This window comes from Schistocerca serialis, chromosome 4, assembly GCF_023864345.2.
Source record: "Schistocerca serialis cubense isolate TAMUIC-IGC-003099 chromosome 4, iqSchSeri2.2, whole genome shotgun sequence".
In the NCBI taxonomy this organism is placed as follows: Eukaryota; Metazoa; Arthropoda; class Insecta; order Orthoptera; family Acrididae; genus Schistocerca; species Schistocerca serialis.
The window spans coordinates 558,543,276-558,567,317 of record NC_064641.1 but is presented as its reverse complement, the minus strand read 5'-3'; the positions used below and the strand labels follow the sequence as shown (position 1 = coordinate 558,567,317).

Here is a 24,042-nt window from a genome sequence, read left to right as displayed (position 1 = left end):
TCACCCCGAGTTCATTACCTTGAACTGAATGTGTTCATGTAAGCTAGAAAACATTTTTATTGTTGGAAGAATGGCCAATATGGAAAAACTGTGAATTATTTCATTCCCATGTTTAATAATTCTCATTTGTTAAACAGTAAAATAGGGTAAGCTCACAATTAAGTCTCAAATTTCAGGCACAACGGGTGGAACATCCTATCTGTTGTGCTGTAGTATACTTTGTTGAAATGAGGTGCCAGTACTCATACATATAGATATCTCGGTACACGAGTTTAATGTACATAGATGTAATAATGAAATCTTAAGGTAAAGTAAAACAACATCACAAATCAAACAGAGCTTAGTGTTTTGAAGTCTTCTTAATCATATTTATTGGTATAAGTAATGTACATTATCAGCAAAGTGATGCACGTCATTACCAGTGGTCATCTCAGTGCTAAACACATTATTGATGGTCCCCAAGAACGGCAGTGAGACACAAGACATTAGATACTTGAAATGTATTCACAGTTTAGAATATGGAATACTATTAGCTATAGAATGGAGAGACGACAATGAAAATTTGTGCTGGACTGGGAATTGAACCTGGGTTTCTCGCTTTTCACGAGCAGTTGCCTTACCACTTAACTATCTAAGTACGACTCACAGCCAGACCCAAACTTCCATATGCCATCAGCCATGTGTCTACAACCTGTACTCATACTCTGTTATGTATATTCCCATATGGGTGACCCATTTTTACTTGAAAGTCGATTGCCCAATGTTGGCAGATAAATACTATATTGCAGTGCCTTTGTTAATGTGAGTTATGACGTAATGTGGATTAACACAGGCACTGCAGTATTGTATTTATCTGCTGACAGTGGGCAAGTGACTTTCAAGTAATATGGAAGTTTGGGTCTGGTCATGAGTCATGCTCAGGTAGCCAAGGGATAAGGCGACTACTCACAAAAAGCAGGAAACCCGGGTTTGAATCCCAGCGTGGCACAAATTTTCATAGTCATCATTATATTATATAGCTAATGATCCATATTCACAGTTCATGTATTTCATAGTAGCTGTAGTCACTGTAGTGTCTGTTCCTTCAGTCATGCATGCATGGATCACAAATGTACATCATGAGATGAATAAACCACAATCCCACTAATATAAAGCTTGGGAGCCAAGATGCCAAAAAATTTCACACATTTCCTTGATACCTCAACTTCCCTGTTCTCTACTGATAGAAGACAAACAACACTGGCAAACAGTTTATCTGCATCACCAATCACCAGCCTTTGTGGTCAAATAACTTCTGTGCAGGAGCAGCCACAGAAAAGTATTAATCATTCTTCTTCAACTTCAGGTATTTGCAAATAAATTGTGTAGCAATATGCTCAAAAGCAGTTGAATTAGAAATAGGTGTTGTGTTGGAGAGAGTTTACTCCATGTGGCATAACTAGGATGTTGTTGGACTTTCCACTGGTCTTCACTGTGACAGTTGAGAATAGAATGTGCAAGTGTATTTGATTATGGCAAGATTGTGAGTACCAACATCTGGGAAACTTGATCTCTGAACCATGCAGGCACTGGGTTCTCATAGGACACTGTCTCAAGGGTGTACTGTGAGTTCCTCTATTTGGAGAAAACAAAATTCCCACTGCCAGACACAAATCCCTTGAGCAATGTGTTGATGACAGAGTTGCCGTTGATAGCTGTAGATTGTTGGACCTCCATGTGCCAAGTTGCCACTAATAGAATTGGAAAAATTTGTTACGCTTGCAAAGCAACTGCCATACTCTGGTAACCTCAAAGGTGTTATCAGCCCATGTAATACAGCAGTAGGACCTTACTTCACCTTCCACAAAGTTGAATGAACTGCCAAATGAGCTTAAGACCATTTGGAGATGCATATTAGTAATCATTGTGCCTAAAGACCAATATGAAGAAAGAAGAAAGAGAGAAGTTTTATGTCAGCTTCAGTTTCTGAAATACAACATAATCCTGATCAACATTATACAAATCATGAACACTGGCTCCAGAAAGAGTGAAGACGAGGGGGAACCATGATGTTATTTGGTTGATTTACTGTTATTAGTCTAACTGAGCTTGTTTACTCATTCCTGTGAAGGTGTCTAATTTACTGAGTCTGTTGCTACCTTCCCCATGTGGTTTGGTATATTATGTGGCTTGAAGCACACATGCCTTCTTTCAGTTATCCTAAATGGTGTCTGTTCAAAGAAATGTAATCAATGTGCATAAGCCATGCAATTGTGTGATTTAATGAGCTTACAATAGTATTTTTTTTGTTTTTATTTAAGTCAAATATTTGAATAAAATCTTCTCAGTTTTCAAGCCGTGTCAATTTGAGTAAAAATCTAGAGCTTTTGATGCCTATCTCTGCTGTTGTTGTCAGGAGAGAATATTTTATTCAGACATGCCATCACAAAAGACTATGAGAAAGCAAGTTAATTATTTATTTCTATAATAAATATATGTATGTAACTGCTGGCTACTTGTAAGTCAATCATTTTATCCTCATAAATTTTATCACTTGTGAGACTATTCCAGCAGTCTTGCAGCCAGCAGATGCTCAGCTAATAATGAGATGGCAATATATATGTGGGAGTTTAATTAATTTAATTAAAAATTGCAACTCATTTCCATCCCTACTTCCCCAGTTACAATAATCAACATAGTGAGCAATAGCTTCTGCCAATCTTCTGGGTTGTACAGTTATGATCCTTGAAACAATTTTGTTCCTGACGTTTTGTCCAGATCTGCATTGGATGTTTTCACAGGTGCACTTGGTTCAACTAGGCCTTGCCAACTGCTGGGCCAGATGTTAGAGAGAAACACTGTAGAAAATCATTATCGTAGAAATTTACACATGATTTTCAGAGAGTGGCTCCTCTGCCTATTTGTGGCTAATAACACAGTCTGCTATAGCTGATTTTCTACATTATGTAGTTGGCAAAGCCTGTTGTGTTCCTTCAGGATGTGTTCATGATTATTTTTGTAGTTCCAGTGTAGACCTTACCACATGTACACAGTTATATACACCACTTTCTGACAGATGAGTGGGTCTATCATATACAGATTTGAGTGCTTGAAATATTTTCATTGTTGGTCTGAAAGCTGGACTGATGTCATGTATCAGTAAAATCTTCTGTACGTGATCACTTACTCTTTTAATGAAAAGGAGAGAAAGTGTATTCTTCCATCACTGTTTTTCATACTTGTCCTTTGGTCAAGAACTCTATTTACTTCTTTTTCTGAGTAGCCATTTTTTCTTGAAAGCTTATTCAGATGTTCTAATTCAGCATGCAGTTGTTTCGGTAATGCAAATTCTTTTGGACCTGTTGTCACCAAGCTTTTAATGATACCCCTCTTTTTTTGCAGATGATGGTTGGAGTTCTTATGCAAATATTGGTCAGTAGGTGTTACTTCCTGAAAAAAAAACTTCATGTTCCAACCTTCCAAAACAAAAACTAAACTTCTAGTGTTTGTATTTGAGGTTTACGGGTGCTCAGCTCTGAGATTATCAGCAGTTAATTTCTAGCATTCCCCTTTTTCATTGTATTTAAGCCACTCTCCAATGTCTGACGCAGTAGTCAACAACACTCATGATCACCTTTGGAGATGTCCAGAGCAGCTGTGCATGAAACACCAGGAACTTCAATGTTTCATGTACCATGAACATACACCCCGGAAGATTCCCCAGCAGCTAAAACAACCAGTCATGAAAGTCTTCATTCTGCAAACAGTGAGCAATAGGTTAAGGCAAGTATATATTATTGCCACTAGGAGGTACTGAAAGAATATGTCCTCCTAAGTAGCCTAGTGAAACACATGCTGAAATTTTAACAAGTAGATCAAAGACAGGAATAACGTAAATGTAGTTTACAAGATAAGTGAATACAGATCGCAAGGGAAGCAAATGCGATACATATGCGCTGGGGTTAGCCCAAGTGAGTTTTCTCTAGACCCCACTGTCAGGAATTAAAAGCTGGGCAGTTCTGTCACATATTCTGAACGCAGCCAGAACTCTTGTAGAACCAAAATAAAACCAAAGATTAAGCTAAACTGAATATAGCTTTTTTAATCAAACATTGTGACATAAGAAGAATATTTGCTCTTTTCTTAAAGAATGAATGAGATAGTCACAGTTAAGACAATCCCAATTAAATAAACTAAACTAAATTTGCCATTGATGAGTCCCCAATGTTTCAATCAAATGATTGTATACAACTTGTCATGTGACATTAAAAATTCTATTCTATTCTACACTTCTAGCTGCAGTGACGATAATGTGCGATCAAAGGAAAAAATATTAATGTTTGGTAAAGAAGGTACAGTAAAGATAGTAAAATTCCTAGAACACAGGCAGACAATGTCACTATAGAACAGCTGCAGAAAAACTTTGGAACAAAAAGGGCATTGTGATTCTAGGGATGAAAAAAGGAAATACCACTTGGTAATTGAAATGTTACAGTAAGAAATGAAAATAAGTGAATAGTGTATTTTCTTAAACAACAACCATGTTTATTTCAGAACTTTTAAATAATAAAGCACCAAATACAGGACACAAATTTTCATAAATATCAAAATATGTACCAGTACAGATATTTTAAACAATTAAATGCCATATAGTGAGTGAAGATAATTTAATGATCAAATTGTTGGTTTTGTGGCTAAAAGGAGACAAATTCACGGCTATAATAGATACTAGTATTATCATGATATTGAGATCATTATGTCCAGCAAATTAGGCAAAATAAAAAATACCGGGCTGGACACTCATAGATATGAAGAAAGGAAGAATAGTTCTTACAGGACTCTGCACAATAGGGAAAATTAACGTTACCAATTAGACCAAACAGAATGGAATTATTTATCCATTAGTAATCATCAGATCAGTTGTGAGCTATTGAGCCAAAAGTAAAGGTACCAGACACACACATAACATTAAGTCTGCAGTAAATGGAGCTGACATTCTGACAAATACATAACAGATGCACAGTGGATGGAATGATTGAAATTGCATAAATTCTTGATATACAATTCAAAACCTATGGTCTTTTGACTGCTAACCTGTGACCACAATGTTCACATCTAAAATGTGACACTATGTTGTTGAAGACTATCATGTAAAATAAGAACATTGTGTTAGTGTTACTGCCACATAATGAAAGAAGCTGATAGGAAGCAGTAGGACCACATTATATAGTCTTTAACTTCAGACAATGGCTGATACACTTGTTTATTTGATTTATTGATCCAAAATCTTTCCAGATTGAGAGGTACAGCTAGATATCTCTCTCTCTCTCTCTCTCTCTCTCTCTCTCTCTCTCTCTCTCTCTCTCTCTCTCTCTCACACACACACACACACACACACACACACACACACACACACACACACACACACACAGAGCTATGTCTATAAAAGAGGTTGCATTCTTGAAAAAGCCAATTTTGCACTGTCTTTTTTCAAGTCTCCTGTATTTCACAAGTTCTAACATTTATTTTTCCACCAGAATGTCATCAGGTCCTATTGCTTCATTGGGTTTTGAGCCACATGAAACTCAGAAACAGTAAAGCAATAGAACCTGATGAAATTCCAGAAGAGACCATTAAACTTCTTGCTGAACAAAGTATCAGAGTTTTACACAAACATTTTAACAAAATTTATGATACAGGTCATTACTATGCTCAGTGGTTATTATCAATGTTCATTCCCTTATCAAAAAAGAGGAATGCACAAATATATGAAGGTCATAGACTCATTAGCCTTATGAGCCATTCCTTTGAAATATTTCTGCAAGTCATCCACCAAAAGTTATATGAATGTGAGTAAATCATTGGTGAGGCACAGTTTGAGTTTAGGAAAGGTTTAAGTGCAAGAAAAGGAATAGCACCACTACAGTTTCTGGTTCAAACTGCTATGACCAGGACTTGTTTTATACATTGTGGAGAAGCCTTTGATAGAGCACCTTATGGATATCCTTAAAAGAATGCATACAAATGAGTAAGAGATCTGCTGTACAGAGAATTCAGAAGGGCTATTCAATAAATAATATGATTATAATCATTTTTACAGTCACAATTTATCACACTAGAAGTTTGTCTTATTGATGTTTTATCAGATTCATGTGTAACAAACATGCCATACTAATTTCATTGTCGGCATTCCTGGTTTCCACCTGTGAGAGGTAGGCATGCTGAGGCATGTTCGATATTGCCTACCACATCAATAGAGGCAATGCACAATGAACAACATGCTGTTATGAAATTCTGCTGTCATCTCAACAAAATATGAGTTGAGGCCTATGCAGTTTTGTAGGAGGTCTATGAAGAGTCTGTTCTCTCTGCAGCACAGCTTGAATATTATTTAAATATTTAAAGAGGGGGACAATCAATTTCAAAGGAAGGTGGACCCAGAACCCCAGTTACAAATAACCATACAAACACATTCTGAAATACTGAAAATTTCATTGGGTGGCACTCACAAGTTGAGGACAGAAAATTTACATGATATGTATTTGTGTGTGGTAGTGTTTGACTTCTGATTCCCAAAAAAAGGAAATTTGCATGTAGGTCTGCATGAAGTTGAAGTTGAGGTTCCTTTCAAAGGTAATCACTGCTTATAAAACTTCACTACATAATTTAGATCCTGAGAACAAACAGCAAAGCTCAGTGTGTAAGTCTCTTTCATTGCCTGTTGTGACTAACAACATAAAAATAGTCTGGAAAGTTCATCAACTGATTTATATGGCGCCATATACACAGGCCACAGAGAAAACCACAAGAACAGTCCATTATAACAGCCAATAGTACAGTATGTAGAGAAGCAGTCTGAACACAGTATGATGAGTGAATAAAGAATGAGAGAGTGTGGCTGGCGGCAACCGCACACATAGGTGGCCACAGTCATGCCAGGTACAGGTGGTGCCAGAGGGGGACATGGGTTAACACATCACCAACCCTCAAAAAGCAAAAGTGGTTACTCCTGCTGAGAAAGGTAAGGTCATCTCATTTTTTTATATTCATGGAATGGTTTATCAGTATGTTCTTCCTGCACCCACATAAATAACTGGAAAATACAGCAGGGATGTCCTAAAAACTTTGCAAGTCCATATGAAGTGCAAAATACCACATATCCATGAAACAGGCTCATGCTGCACTGTGATAATGTGCAGTTATATATTTCAAATGTTGTAACTCAATATGTTGCAGAAACTGATGCAAAGAGCATCCTGCATCCTTCCAATAGTCTGGATTTAGCCTCGTGTGCGTTTCTTATATTCCATAACCTGAAGAAACAGGTATACGAGAGGCATTTTCCATCATCTGAAGCAGTATTGAAGGCTGTGATTCTGCAGGTCCTTTCAGAAAATGGTTCCCAGTATGCCTTTACAGACTTGTAGAAACACTGGGACAAGCGCATCACATCCTCAGGAGGCTACTTCAAAAAGGGCCATCAAACTTGTGAGGATAATGAAAGGTATGTCATCAGAAAACGATTATGATCATTATTTACTGAACACCCTCCACACATTGGAATCAGACAACACAGGTTATGTTTGATGATGGGGTTACTGACTTGGTTAATATCTGCAGAAAAGGACATCAAGGATGCATTCTGTCAGCCCTGTTATTCAATTTGTACTCAGAGAGTATTTTACAGGAAGCACCTCATGATATAGAAAGAGGCATATGCTGATGATAAGTGCTGATTGCTGATAATTCAGATGATCATCAACTACTTATCAACATAGGAGGAGGTTAAGCAGTAATCTAGGTCTGAATATCAACAACAAAAAGACTCATTATATGATTATCACTCTATAGCCTGACTTCTTTACAAATGCAAATCAGTGATTCAATAGCTCCTTGATTCAAAGAGTATACAAGTTTAAGTTCCTTGGAACATGGCGCTGTGAGGATTGGAGATCAGACATGGTGAAAAAATGTCACATAGAGAATGGCCATAATGCTATAATAAAATTTAAGGAAATCTCACAAGTATGGACATAGACCTATACCTTAGAGTTTGATTTACAAGATGCTATATTTTGTCTGCACTTCTACACAGCTCTGAAGGATGGACACTAAATATGATAACAGAAAGGTAGATCATGGCCTTTGAAATGTGGATTTACTGCCACAGACAACATGAATAACTAACACTGAATTAGTGCAAAGAATACACAAAAAGCAAGATATGTTAACAATGTTTAAAAGAAGAAGAACTCTATACAGAGGAAATAACATCTGGAACATCAAATACACTGATGAACCTAAATATTATGACCACTTGCTTAAAAGCCTGTCTGTCCATCTTTGGAACAAAACACATCACTGATTCTGTGTATCAGGGATCTGACAGTTTTTTAGTAGGTTTGTGGAGGTATGTGACATTAGATGTCTATGCATAAGACACATAATTTGTGTAAATAACGGTCCACTGATTTGCTTATGTGGTGATGGTGCTCGATAGCAAGCCAGATGGAGTCAATATGATTTACATCAGACAAAGTTGGCCACCACAACATCAACATGAGTTCACTATAATACTCCACAAACCACTGTAGCATGGTTCTGGCTCCAAGACACGGACAATTATACTGCTAAAAGAAGACATCACTATCGGGAAAGACATCAAGCTTGAAGGGATGTAAGTGGTTCACAGCTGTCAGCATACACTCCTGGAAATGGAAAAAAGAACACATTGACACCGGTGTGTCAGACCCACCATACTTGCTCCGGACACTGCGAGAGGGCTGTACAAGCAATGATCACACGCACGGCACAGCGGACACACCAGGAACCGCGGTGTTGGCCGTCGAATGGCGCTAGCTGCGCAGCATTTGTGCACCGCTGCTGTCAGTGTCAGCCAGTTTGCCGTGGCATACGGAGCTCCATCGCAGTCTTTAATACTGGTAGCATGCCGCGACAGCGTGGACGTGAACCGTATGTGCAGTTGACGGACTTTGAACGAGGGCGTATAGTGGGCATGCGGGAGGCCGGTTGGACTTACCGCCGAATTGCTCAACACGTGGGGTGTGAGGTCTCCACAGTACATCGATGTTGTCGCCAGTGGTCGGCGGAAGGTGCACGTGCCCGTCGACCTGGGACCGGACCGCAGCGACGCACGGATGCACGCCAAGACCGTAGGATCCTACGCAGTGCCGTAGGGGACCGCACCGCCACTTCCCAGCAAATTAGGGACACTGTTGCTCCTGGGGTATCAGCAAGGACCATTCGCAACCGTCTCCATGAAGCTGGGCTACGGTCCCACACACCGTTAGGCCGTCTTCCGCTCACGCCCCAACATCGTGCAGCCCACCTCCAATGGTGTCGCGACAGGCGTGAATAGAGGGACGAATGGAGACGTGTCGTCTTCAGCGATGAGAGTCGCTTCTGCCTTGGTGCCAATGATGGTCGTATGCGTGTTTGGCGCCATGCAGGTGAGCGCCACAATCAGGACTGCATACGACCGAGGCACACAGGGCCAACACCCGGCATCATGGTGTGGGGAGCGATCTCCTACACTGGCCGTACACCACTGGTGATCGTCGAGGGGACACTGAATAGTGCACGGTACATCCAAACCGTCATCGAACCCATCGTTCTACCATTCCTAGACCGGCAAGGGAACTTGCTGTTCCAACAGGACAATGCACGTCCGCATGTATCCCGTGCCACCCAATGTGCTCTAGAAGGTGTAAGTCAACTACCCTGGCCAGCAAGATCTCCGGATCTGTCCCCCATTGAGCATGTTTGGGACTGGATGAAGCGTCGTCTCACGCGGTCTGCACGTCCAGCACGAACGCTGGTCCAACTGAGGCGCCAGGTGGAAATGGCATGGCAAGCCGTTCCACAGGACTACATCCAGCATCTCTACGATCGTCTCCATGGGAGAATAGCAGCCTGCATTGCTGCGAAAGGTGGATATACACTGTACTAGTGCCGACATTGTGCATGCTCTGTTGTCTGTGTCTATGTGCCTGTGGTTCTGTCAGTGTGATCATGTGATGTATCTGACCCCAGGAATGTGTCAATAAAGTTTCCCCTTCCTGGGACAATGAATTCACGGTGTTCTTATTTCAATTTCCAGGAGTGTATCTTTGATTACTACCACAGGTCCCTTGCAGGAGAATGTCTCCAATAACATAATACTGCTCCCACCAGGCTGTGCCCGTGGTGCGCTGCACATTTCGAGTTGGGGTTCACCTTGATGACAGCATTTGTGGAGACGACTATTGACCTAGTGTAGCCACAATGTGATTCACCCAAAGAGTCGACACATTTCTGCTGCAGAGCTCCATGTTCAATAATATATGATGAATGATGTGCTCCAAAACACTTGTGCCTGTACCAGCATTGTGCTCTTTCAGCAGAGATGCCACAGATCACCATTTATCCAAATTTCCAGAGCAGAAAAGCCTTCAAATCCCATGGTCTGCAAAGAGTCATGGACGTCCAATAATTTATCGCCTAGTGGTAGTTTCACTGTCCTGCTATCTCTTTCCATAGATGCTCATGACAGTAGTATGCGAACAATTGACCAGCTTCACTGCTTTAGAGATATTCATTCACAGCCTCTGTGGAATAATAATCTTCCCTTTTTCAAAGTTACTTATCTCAATAGATTTCCCCAGTTGCAGTCCATATCCTCGCTAAGGTGATCCTCCATCCATGTCTGCTCCACTTACACACTTTTGTTACTTTGTCATGTGTCCGCAATGCCACCAGGGCACATCCAATGTGGCGGTGGGCAGTGGTAATAGTGTTTTGGCTTCCCAGTGTATATACTTCCACAGCTGATAATAGAAGGGGAGATTGAAGGTAAAAGAGGAAAAAGGTGGAGAAGGATATCTTATAGTATTCGCTACATGAAACACTTTTCTAGCCTTTTTACCCAAACTTCATTGTTACTCTTTGTCCTATGTTTCAGATTATAAGCCCAATTTCTAGTACTTGGAAATGGCTTATAACCCAGAACTGAAGCCATACAGTAATAATTAAGTTTGTGTAACTAGGCCAAAAGAGGTATTTCATTTAGTTAATATAATATACAATGTTTCACAAAGAAACTATAGTTGAATGAATTAAAATATCATCTTGGTGACATAACATAAAGCAGTGGAGAGAACCAAGTGTAGATTAACTAGTAAAAATTGTGGTTCATAGAGTAAAGATGAATCATTCGGTCACCAACACCTAGATGGGCAGTTCGTCGACCTGATAGCATGGAGTTTTTGGCTTGTAAAGTGCTACAAGTTCCATTAAGTCTGCCTTATTCATGCCCTCCTAGTGGCAAGGAGGCTGGGACTGGGAGTGGCTTAAGGATGGACTAGGATATTATTGAGGCTGAGTGATCCTGTCCCAGGTATATACATACAGTGAAGTGGGAGGACTTATGACATTTGAAAGAGAAGCTTACAAGAACCTGTTTGTTGAACATGTATATCTCTTACAGGTCTTTTTTGAGTTAAGAAAATGGCTGACGAAGTAGCATATTGTCTCACAATATAATTTCGTACAGCAGGATGCTGTTACAATTGTGCAAAGTAGGCAATTCAGACAGTGTTAATCCCCAGAATATAATATGATACAAATGGACGCTGTTTTAATGGAGCAAAAAAGGCAATTCAGATGGTGTGAAAACATGTTCTCAGAGAAAGCAAAAGTATCTATAACATATTTTATTTGGTGTTCCATTTCATTTGTTTGTAGTTGTCTGCCATTTTAAGTAATTTTGAACCCAAATGGCTAGCAACTTTGTTTCCATTGAGGATGTAATTTGTTCCAGTTTATTGTCAAACTGATGCTGCATGCATCACCTTTTATACAAAAATATAGTGCTGTTGTTTTTTATGCTTATTGATAGCTTATTCCCCTCATACCATCCATTTAAAGTGGTTTCTGTGATAAGGATGCTTATGTCATCTGCAAAAAATTAGTTGTTTGTGACTCAATGTTCAGGCCAAGTTCATTTTTGCACAGGAGGAACAGAATTGGCCCGAGAATGGATCCTTGAGGAACTTTCTTTAGAATTTCTGCATCATCTCGTATTTTCCACTAGTTCATGTTTTATTTCTATTTATCAATGAGTTCGGTCATGTTGTGGAAGTTGTTCTTTTCCATTTTAAGAGTTGAAAATTATGTCTGAGGATTACAAAGGAAAAGTACAACATTGTGTATGTTCTAAATGATTAACATATTTAGTTAACCAGTTTTCAGCTTCCAAGGTCATCATCTGGATTTATCTGACTGTCATCATCAAACAAGTTACAATATTTGAAAACAATACTGGAAAAGATGTCACTCATGAACACAGAGCAAAGCTCATGTTTATCATGCAGTTAATGTAATTAAAAGGTAAAAGTTGAACAGTGTATATATAAAAGGGAGAAAACCAAGAGAAAATATTAACATTAAACTCCCAAAACAGGGTCTACACAACAATCTAAATCAACACTCTCAGTAGAATAAACTTAGTACATGGTGGGAAAAGACAGAATGCTACTTACCATAAAGAAGACTCATCAGGTCACAGACAGACACAATTAAAAGACACTTACATATAGCTTTCGGCTACAACCTTCATCAGTAAAAGAGAGACACACATACCATCTACACACATGCACACACAAGCAAGCACACCTCATACACATGCGGCTGCTAGCTCCAGTATCTTGGGCCGGGATGCAACATCACGTGTGATGCAAACAGCAATCTGGAGATGGGGGTGGGAGAGGAGAAAGGACAGTGTACATGTGGAGAGAGAGGCAAATGCTGTCTGGTGGATTGTGCAGAGACTATAATATCAACAGGTGCAGTGTCAGGAGTTTGTGGGGCAGGGAGTTGGGGTAAAAAGGAGCAAAAAAGGAGAGGAGTGAGAAAAGGCAGGCAGGTGTGTTGGCAGAGGGCTGCAAATAAACAGAATGGGAGATGAGAATGGGGACAGAGGAGGTTTAAACTGTTGGGTGCAGGGTGAGGAGACAGTATGTTACCATAGGCTGAGCTCAGGATAATTATGGGAGCGGAGAATGTGTTGTAAGAATAACTCCCATCTGTGCAGTTCAGAAAAGCTGGTGGTGGAGTGGAGGATCCACATGACTTGGGTAGTGAACCAGCCATTGAAATCAAGTGTGTTGTTTTCAGCTGCATATTGTGCCATAGGGTGATCTACTATGCCCTTGGCCACAATTTTGTGGTGGCCGTTCATCTCTGTGGACAGCTAGTTGGAATCATACCAATATAAAAAGCTATGCAATTATTGCAGTAGAACTGGTAAGTGACATAGCTGCTTTCACAGATGGCCTGGTCCCTGATGGGGTAGGATAAACCTGTAACAGGATTGGAGTAGGAAGGGTTAGATGTGTGGATTGGGCAGGTTTTGCACCTAGGTCTTCCACAACAATATGATCCTAGTGGCAAGGAGGCTGGGACTGGGAGTGGCTTAAGGATGGACTAGGATATTATTGAGGTTGAGTGATCCTGTCCCAGAAGTCCAGCACAATCTCCAGCCCTGGTTAAAACCTTAGGCCTTTCCCAGATCTTCTTCCCTGAATCCATTTCCCTCATCACACCTTTGACACCCCAGACACCTTTACCTCCTAGATCCGTACTCATCACTGTTGATGCCACCTCCCTACACCCCAGCGTCCCACATGCCCATTGTCTTACCACTATTTAACACTACCTTTCCCAACGTCCTTCATACTCCAAAACCACTGCCACTAGCACTACCTCATTGTTCATACACCTTGCTATAGTGTGTTTAAAATTAGTTGTGACTTTTGACAGCACCGCACAGGGTGAGTAGGGGAAAGTGTAGTTGCCAGCGTGTGGCAGCACATCAGCGACCAGCAATAAAGCCATGCCAACCTTACGTCATGAATGCTGGCGATAAAGAAATGACAATAATGATTGCAGCAGAGCCTGGAAATGACATTCCTAAATCAATGATCTTTTATACATAATCACAGGTGTGGTGTAAGTGGAGCGACCCCAAGGGAAGAACCATCACTGTCTTCTTTCTCGAAACTGGTACTGGTGCTGGCAGAAAGTACCATCTCTTCAATCTGTTCTTCCAGCAATCCTTCACAAATTCATTCTCCTCAACTACCTTCTTTGTACGGCTGACAGCTCAAAACCAATCTTGAGGCATAACACTTGCAATGGCTTCTTTTGTCAGTGTTTCAACCTCACTGAGTATAAACATCTTGCTGTTTTTTGCCACCCTACCTTTCACCTGCATCCATATGTTCTCAATAGGATTTAAATGTATGTGATATGAAGGAAACCTGATTACATTATGCCGTTTATCGGTAGCTAGTTCGTCGACCTGATAGCATGGAGTTTTTGGCTTGTAAAGTGCTACAAGTTCCATTAACTCTGCCTTATTCATGCCAAGTTCAACTTTATCTGATGGAACATTTCTTTGCACCCAGAGCAAAATATCTGCTTTCCTCCACTGCATTGTTGGAGCTTTATGTACCACAATGGAGTGATATGGCACATTGCCCTTTACTATTGTCATATTTGTAGCAATATTCTGCAGCAGAACATCAGAAAACTACTCCATGAAAACTTTGGCATTCTTTTCCTCACAATAGTCACCTTACTTGCTGGAATGGAACAGCAACAAACAGTATGGAATGAAAGTACGAGCAGCGTCAGTGTGGAGGACGATTATCCTGCCACCCTTGCCTATCAGTGCTTTTGTTGTTCCTTGTGCTGTGCGATCCATTCACCACTTTGTCAATGTCTGACACATATTAACCCACATCTCGTCCAACCACACAATGTCTTCAAATGAAATATTCCTCACTGCATACAGATATCTGCCTCTCCAAGCCACAATATCACTTCCCTCAATTATAAATGTCCAAGACAAAAAGTTTTCATGCTGGAAACTGAGATCGTGTAAACAGTTTTGAAGTGACGACATACTCCCATTGAACAGCTCTGCTTCTTTGAGGCTGGAAAGAAATTTGCTTAAGATAGGATATTCCTTGCACTGATAATAAGCTTACACATGCTTCCGAATTGCATCCATCTTCATTACCAGTCTCTTGTAACATCTTTCTTTGCCAGGAGTTTCTAATAAAGAATGACCTGGTGTCACTTCTTCAAGTATTCCTTTATTTCCTTGTCCTTGCCTATTCTCAACACCATTGATTGATGAATATTAAGTGCAGCAGCTGTTCTTCCACCACTCTTGCAACATCTAAAATCGGACTGCTATTATTGCACTCGAGCTCAAAATAACTTCGCACAGAGCACACAAATTTGTGAACTCTGCCTCAAACTGGAATTCTTTTTCTACTGCTCGTTATCTTTGCAGGCAGTGAATGTGTTCATGGACAACCTCTTTTACTGTGAATCTCATGTTCAGACATGCTGCACTGTTATTATCAATGCAACGCTAACACAAAAACATTCTTTCACAATACCTGAGCACTGCAGAACACAAGGACAAAAAATACCACTTCACAAAGAGAGCTAAAAACGCAGAAGCAACTGAAGCATGACACCACACCATACTGTTTATCCCCAGCATGGCAACAGGTGCACTTTACCCACCAAACTGCTGGCAGCAGGGTACGGAAACCCGGCTTGCCATTGGTGTTACCTGGGCAATGGCATCACATACCCTCCGGTGAGCCAAACATCAAAAGTCACAACTAATTTTAAACACACTATAACTTTATCCTAGCCCACAACTACTTCTCATTTGAAAGGAAGGTATATAAACAAATCTGTGGCACAGCCATGGGCACCTGCATGGCACCCTCCTGTGCCAACCCTTCTATGTGCCATCTAGAGGAGACCTACCTGGCCTCACAAAACACCAAACCCCTAGTCTGGTTCAGGTTCACTGATGATATCTTCATGATCTGGAGTCATGGCCAAGACACCCTACCTTTGTTCCTTCACAGCCTCAACATCATCTTTCCCATTCGCTTCACCTGGTCCCCCTAAACCCAGTGTGCCACCTTCCTAGATGTTGACCTCCTCCTCTCTGATGGCTCCATCCACACTTCGGTCCTCATTAAACCCACCAACCACCAACAGTACCTGCAATTTGACAGCTGTCATTCCTTTTACACCAAAAAATCCCTCCCATACAGCTGGCCACCTGGAAACAGTGTATCTGCAGTGACAAAGACTACCTTGCTCAGTATGCTGAGGGTCTCACCAAGGCCTTCACAGACCTAGTCCGCAAACAGATCTCCTGTGCCATTTCCCCTCACGCCATTAATCTTCCCACCACCCCCAAGAACCAGCCACAAAGGAGTATCACCCCAGACTGGAACAACTTAACCACACCCTTTGCCAGGGCTTCGATTACCTATCATCGTGCCCTGGAATCGGGGACTTCCTACCCAAAATACTTCCCACTCCTACTAAAGTGGTGTTCCATCACCCATCCAACCTCCACAACATCCTAGTTCATCCTTGTGCCACTCCCACTCCCAACCCCTTGCCACAAGGAACATACCCGTGTAGAAGATCTAGGTGCAAAGTCTGCCCAATCCACACGCCCAGCTCTTTTTATTCCAGTCCTGTCACAGGTTTATCCTACCCCATCAGGGGCTGGGCCACCTGTGAAAGCAGCCATGTTATTTCCCAGCACTGCTGAAATCATTGCACAGCTTTTTATACTATTATGACTAAAAACCAGCTGTCCACCCGAATGAAAGGCCACCACCAAACTGTGGACAAGAGCAAAGTAGACCACTCTGTGGCACAACATGGAGCTGAACATCACACATTTAATTTCTGTGGCTGCTTCACTACGTGAGCCATCTGGATCCTTCCCTCCACCACATGCTTTTCTGAACTGTGCAGATGGGCGTTATCCTTACAACAAATTCTCTGCTCCCATAACTATCCCAGCCACAACCTTCAGTAACATACTATCCTCACACCCTCCACCCAATAGTTCCCACCTCCTCTATCCCCATTCTCATCTCCCATCCTGTTTATTTGCAGCCCTCTGCCAACACACCCACCTGTCTATTCCCACTCCTCTCTCTCTCTCTCTCTCCCTCTCTCTCTCTCTCTCTCTCTCTCTCTCTCTCTCTCTCTCTCTCTCTCTCCCTCCCCCCCCCCTCCCCTCCCCCACACCACAAGCTCCTGATACTGCACCTGTTGTTGACATTCTAGTCTCTGCACAATCCATGAGACAGCATTTGTGTCCCTCCTCAACCGTACACCATCCCTTCCCCTTTCCCACCCCTCCAGATTGCTGTTTGCATCCCACATCTACCTGGAGCTTCCATTGCTTGGGTAAACAAAGTACAGTATGGGTCTAGCGTACTTCCTTGAAGAGGTATTACATAGAAAAAGTGATACAAAAATGAAATAAAAGAGAGAACTGACAACTGGTACTAAACAGAATATACGGAGTACATAAGCAATCACAATAAAATAAGTAAATACAGGATAATGGAGAAACAGATACTGTGGAAAACACAGAAAAAGTGGGAGGATTGAGTGAAGATTAGAAGAGCGGAAGTATTGAGCCATGTTCATTCATTTAACATTAAATGAGGACTGTGGGCCAAATGTTTGTTGATTTCCAAGGCTTCCACCAGGTTGAGTTTTTAACCTTTGTTTACATTACTATCTGCTTATCAGTCTGAAGCTCAATTTACTGCAAAAGAATGTACTAACATGAAGTGTTTCAGGTTGACTTGGGCTGCTTGGTGGTTTGTTATACTTCACCTCAAGCACCAAATATGTAAATAAGTTGCCACCTGAACACTCCTTTTATATGTGCCCTGAATCTGTGTGCCTTCTTCCTCCACCTTGGCTCAGACTTCGCCTCATTACAGGCTGCAGATAAAGCTGCTGAAAATTAACTTCTAATTCTCATTCACTCCACCACATAAATAAGAGGTGATATTCAATTCACCTTATTATATTATCTTCAAAATCACAACTCAGTAAATGACACATGGGGACAGCTGCCTCTCTGTACTACATACATAACAGATTTGATATTGAACTCAATAATTAACCATTACAATACATTTATTGTGTTTGACATTTCACATTCTTAGATTTCATGGAGCTCTTTCTTCCACACCACCCACTACACAGAACTCCTATCTCCATCTCAGCAGGTAGGGTCGTCTGACTGCCACCCACTTCCATACAGTCACTAGATCATTAGCTCTAGTATCAGTACCTACAATTTAAAACACCTCCCAACAGTGGGGTGCTCACCACTTATCACCTACTCTCTGTCACGAACTTCTTTTCTCTGACATATGTATTTAAGGACAAGATACATCTCATTCAAGGAATGAGGGTGGGCCTCAAGTTTAATCGTTGGATCTAAGTATGCCTCTCTCCATATTTTTTGGCTATTGTTTCCTGATAAAATCTGCACACATCACACTCAATCCACATTCAGCACAAATTTTGCAATGAAATGCTTACAGCTTTCAGATTTTCATCATATCAGAGAATGGATTTTACATTTAGCAATATTTTTAATTACAGTTCTCACACTGAACAACTACTGTAAGTGAATAAAGAGAAATGGTGCTTTCTCCCACTGCTGCTCTAATCAAAATAATGTACTATATGAATCAGTGCAGTGACTGTTCCATTTCCCCTAGTTCTTCTCATGCTACATGAAAATCCAAGTTACTTTCTGGTTAGGGCTCTTATGAAATATGGAGGATAAGAAGTCAAAAACATGACCTGACAACCTGATTTTCATTTTTGTGGTTTTCTCAGATCACTTCATAGGACTGCCATGACGGTTTCACCAAGGCCATGGCTAACGAAATCCTTTTTAACTGAGCTAATGCTGAGTGTGGTACAACTTTAAACTTGATGTGACATTAGACTCCAGTCTGCTTTCCCCCTTTTTTAAGTAAAGAAATTCTCTCACATGAAACCATTCTCCAGGGATGAGATATTGAAATCACCATTTCCATGCATAGTGTAGATGATTACTTTGTCAAATAAATGTAGAAAATTAGTGCACTATGAAAATACAATATGTGAATAACTTTTTAAAATTATTGTAGGAATATTTCAACTATTATAATAGGGTTTCAAATATTTTCTGTTTGGGAAGAGACAAAAGGAAAAGCTAATAAATAAAAGCAATTGTAATTTAATCTTGGGTAAGTGATTTGGTCTTCTGAAATACTATTAATACTGCCAGATTAGATTTGCTGAAATGAAATACCATATCTAACAGAAAGATGCATAAATGTTGCTTGAAATAAATGTGATTGAACTGTGTGTTTCTTTCAGAAAAAATGCCCAATGATGCATTTGGTTAAATGCACTATGCTTCTTATCTTGCTGGCATATGCAGCTTGTGAACATCATGCTGAAAACCTGGAGCGTGAAAGTAAGTGAGATACTCACTTTTAAAATTATTTCTGTATGCTAATAGGTAACAAAATGCAGTGAATGTATATTTGATAAAATATTTACATAATGTTATTCTTACTTGAGTTACATTTATATAGCAACCATTAGATCTTACTGACTGACTTGGCAGTTCCCACTTAATTTATATTCATAATCAGTAGGTGAGTCAAGTAGTATTCTCTGAAGACTGAAGTATGCAGCAGTAACAACAATATCACAAGCAGAGATAAGCAACTGACCTCTAATTATAGACTGATCTCACTCTTTCTTGTTTTCTCAAAAATTATTGAGAAACAGAATAGTGAACCCCTTTTTCTTCTTTTTAGAATAAGTTTTGAACAACAGCTTGGTTTGCCTCCCATAAGGCTTCTTTATTGAAAATGCAACATATAATCTCAAAAAATCAATTCTAGTAGAACTGAACAACAAAAATTTTGCTGTTGGCATTTTCTGCGATCTTTCTGAGGTCCTTGACTGTGTAGAACGTAACAGTCTGCTAGGAAAACTAAAATGGTATGGCATTCTTCAAACATGGATGGAGTCTTATTATAACAGCAGAAAACAGAAGATCACACTAGCTATGATACAACAGTAATAAGACGCAATTCAGAAATGGAAAACATTAAGCATGGTTAACACAAGGTCCAGCACTAGGTCTGTTCCTATTATTGATCTGTATAAATGATTTTCTGGGGACACTGGTGGACACTTCAAAAACTGTAATGTTTGCTGATGTTGTAAGGATATTGATAAAAGGTCCGAACACATCAGTACCAGCAGGGCCAGGAGAATAATGGAACAGGCTTACAACTGGTTCACAGCCCACAGCTTAAATCTTAATTTTGTTAAAACTCGTATTACATAATTCCATACAAATAAAACTGACTTACAGGTAGGGGAAGGTTAGAGAAAGGTACATAAACAAATCTGTGGCACAGCCATGACACCTTCCTAGACCAACCTGTTTATGGGCCATCTAGAGGAAACCTTCCTAGTCTCCCAAAACCCCAAACCCCTTGTCTGGTTCTAGTTCATTGATGATATCTTCATGATCTGGACATAGGGCCAAACACCCAATCATCAACATATTCTCCTCAATTCACTTCTCAAACCAAGGTGCCACCCTCCTGGACATCTACTGCCATCTCTGTAATTGCTCCATCCACACCTCTGTCCATAATAAGCCCACTAACCACCAACAGTAACTATATTTTGACAGCTGTCAACCCTACCACACCAAAAACTTGCTCCCACACAGTCTGGCCACTCATGGACAGCGTATCCACAGTGACAAAAAATTCCCTTGCCCAGTATGTTGAAGGTCTCACAGAGGCCTTCACAGGCAGACCTTACCCCCAAAAACCTGGCCTGCAAACAGATTTCTTGTGCCATATCTTCGTGCATCCTTCATCCTACCACCACACACAAGAAGCAGCTACAAAGGAGCACCCCCCTCATCACTCAGTGTCACCCTGGACTGGAGCAGCTGAACTATATCTTTGTTAGGGCTTTGATTTTTTGTTATCATGCTCAGAAATGAGGAACATACACATGATACTTCCCACCACTCCTAAAGTGGTATTCTGTTGATCACCCAACCTACACTACATCCTAATGCATGCCTATGCCACTCCACCTCCGAACTCCTTAACAGAGGGGTCATATTTCTGTGGAAGACCAAGCTGGAAAACCTGCCTGAGTCACCCACCCAGCACATTCTACTCCATTCTTCCATTGTCTGCCATGCCTCACTGGCTCCAGTGCCCATGTGTCACAAGCCTCTACACCTGCCATTACCCCTTCTGCATTCATATCCTGCACATCTGCTATCTCCATCTGAGGTGCCAGCCTCTTCAAGAACCTAAGGATTCTTGCCCTTAGATGCCAATACATATACTCCATAATGGTATTTGTGATTAATACCAAGAATGAATTTAGGATGAACTCAGCAATTCACAACCACAGTACTAGAAATAGAAACAATTTCCCTCTGTAGAGTTCAGATGGATTTTTATATTTTAGGGCAAAATTCTATAACAGATTACCAACAGACAACAGAAAATCTCCACATATTTAAATACAAAGCAGAGTAATACCTCATTTGTCACCCATACAATATATCTGAATGCTTGGAGACTGGAATGTAATATTTGTATCAGTTATATCCCAAGTTTTCTGGTCTGTAGACAGCTAATAATGGTCTTATAAAGCTAAAATGCTTTGTTCCTGGATTTTCCATTGTTTGTTCAAAGTATCACATGAAAACAGCAGCTAAATGTATAGGAGGAACAGTGGTGCCTTCTCCTCCTGAAAGTAGCTGTTTTTCATTTTTGCTTAACATATAAAGTAATTGCCACAATTATCAATGAGAGTAGATAAGTGTTTACAGAAGTAGCCAGCAGTAGTTGATTATGCCTGTTAATTTTTAACTTGATTTGTCCCATATCTGAGAAGGCTCTCCTCCTAGTCTCTTTTGCAGTAACAGTCTAGTAGCTTCTATTTTTGCAACAATATATGAATAGTATCATTAAATCCGTGTGGGTGTTTGTCATCTTTTATTACTCTACTTGGAACATACTTCTCCAGGTTGTAGCTTCTAATGCCTTTCAGCTTTAACTGCAACTGTTCTGCACTTGCCAAATCTGAACTAAATTTTCTCAGTTCATCCCTCAAATAAGTTGAGAGTGACACATTAACAATTCGACCAAACACAAACCTTAATCCTTCTCTCACTGGTGGCACTATCAAAAAGACTGGTTCTGTTTGTAACTAGAACTGTCCTTGCCACCAGTAATGTATGTATAATTTTCTCAGTCAATACTGGACAGGGTAAAATCACCACCTACTGTTACCATATATTCAGACTATTTCCATGCTGTTGAGTTTAGGCTACCTTTGAATGACTATGTGACCAATTTTTCTTAATCTGGTGACTGATAAAAAAAAATCCAATGATTAATTTGAAAGGGTAGTTTGAAAAGTTCACAGAACCTCCAAGTTTCAGCACTAGCATAATAACTGGTCATCCTTTATGATTAAACATGGAACATGTCAGTGGTCTGTGTACAGATCTGTGGTGCAGATGTGTCTCTATTGTTGTTCCCATATAGCAATTTGTGAAAATGGAAAAGAAAAATAATAAATAAATAAAAAATCAAGCTTTGAACAGTGATTAAGTATTTTGTGCCAATTTTCAGAATACTCTGCTCCTTCATATTCAACTGAATGAAAGTAGGCAAATGAATTTAAATTTAGTCAGGACAGCTTAGATGACAGTCAACACAGTGGTTGGCCAATATGTATGACTATCCCATAAATTATTGCAGAGGAGCATCAAATGGTCATGGAGGATCACTGACTGAAAGCACAAGAAATTGCTGAAGCTGTAGGGATGTCATCTGAATGGGCATACTAAAATTTTGGGTGGTGGAATTACATATGGGAAAATTATTTGCTAGATGGGTGTTGCAACTCTCAACATACAGTCAGAAACACATCAGAATAGTATTTGACCCATTTTCGGAGCAACCAACAAGATTTTTTTCACCAATTTGTGACCACAAATGAAACTTGAGTCTGCTACTATACCCCAAAGACAATGCAACAGTTAAAGCAGTGGAAAATATTGATTCACCACCAACAAAGAAAACAAAGGCAGTATGGTCTGCTGGAAAGGTCATTGCATCTGTTTTCTGGGATACAAAAGAGATTCTGCTGACAGATTATCTACCCACTGGTCGAACAGTTATCAGACAATACTACACTAATATAAAAAAAGTTCCACTGAGGTAAGTCATTTGTTTCTATTCCATTCTGAGAACTTTTCAAACTACCCTCATAAGTCTACCGACACAAGCTACTCTTATTCATATTAGTTTTTAGTTGAAATCATTTTGGACCTTCCTAGAAGTAATGTTTCTTCTTGTCACTACAAACACTTATCTTCCTGGAGAGTCTGATCTATCTATCCAATATACTCCCATGTGTTGTCGAAAACTTCCTTACTCTTTACTTCGGGTTCCAACCAACTCTCAGTTCAGTTCCTAGTGAGTTGTAAGGACAAGTCCTTTCTATGAGAGACAATAGTTCTAAGACTTTACTGAGAGTACTATGGCAGTTAACAACTAATATTTTGAGATTCTTACTCTCTGGATTTACTATGTGGTATATTGAAATATTGGTTTACCTCATACTGGTTTTTCTTTTACATCTCTTGGAATTTAGTCCAATCCTTTTTAACCCATATGCATTGCACACATACTCTACTATCTGAGTGGCCAGTTCTGGTGTGTAGCACACACCTGACCTATCCTGGGCACTTCATAAGTCTCAACTGTGCAGCATAGGCCAAGGACTCTACATCCAATCTTGTCACAGAGCCAGAGAAGCCTCTGCTTTAGACTCACACAGACTTCAAATCATTGTCTAGAGTCCAGAATGGAGATTCCTATTATGACAGAGAAGTCCTTGAATAACTGCCGTCAAATGATGCTTTACAAATGAAAATCCAGGGGTATTGCCCCAGTTTAATTCTCGCACTACTGGAAAGATGAGTGACATAAATATTATTGTTTGTGGAGTTGAGAAACAGATGAAATTGAATGAATCTCCACAGTCAGATGGAATTCTTAGTACATTCTA

At 40.2% G+C, this 24,042-nt stretch overlaps 1 protein-coding gene across 2 annotated transcripts in view; it reads left to right on the top strand.

The window, feature by feature from the left end:
• LOC126475018 (uncharacterized) overlaps positions 1-24,042 on the top strand; it is a 41,817-nt gene that overhangs the window by 5,527 nt on the left and 12,248 nt on the right. For both annotated transcript variants that reach the window (XR_007586641.1, XM_050102557.1), the window contains one exon: positions 19,279-19,378. Coding sequence is in view for 1 of the 2 variants with exons in the window: in XM_050102557.1 (XP_049958514.1) it covers positions 19,279-19,378 (100 nt within the window). In the remaining variant the exon portion in view is untranslated. The remainder of the gene's footprint in view (positions 1-19,278; positions 19,379-24,042) is intronic.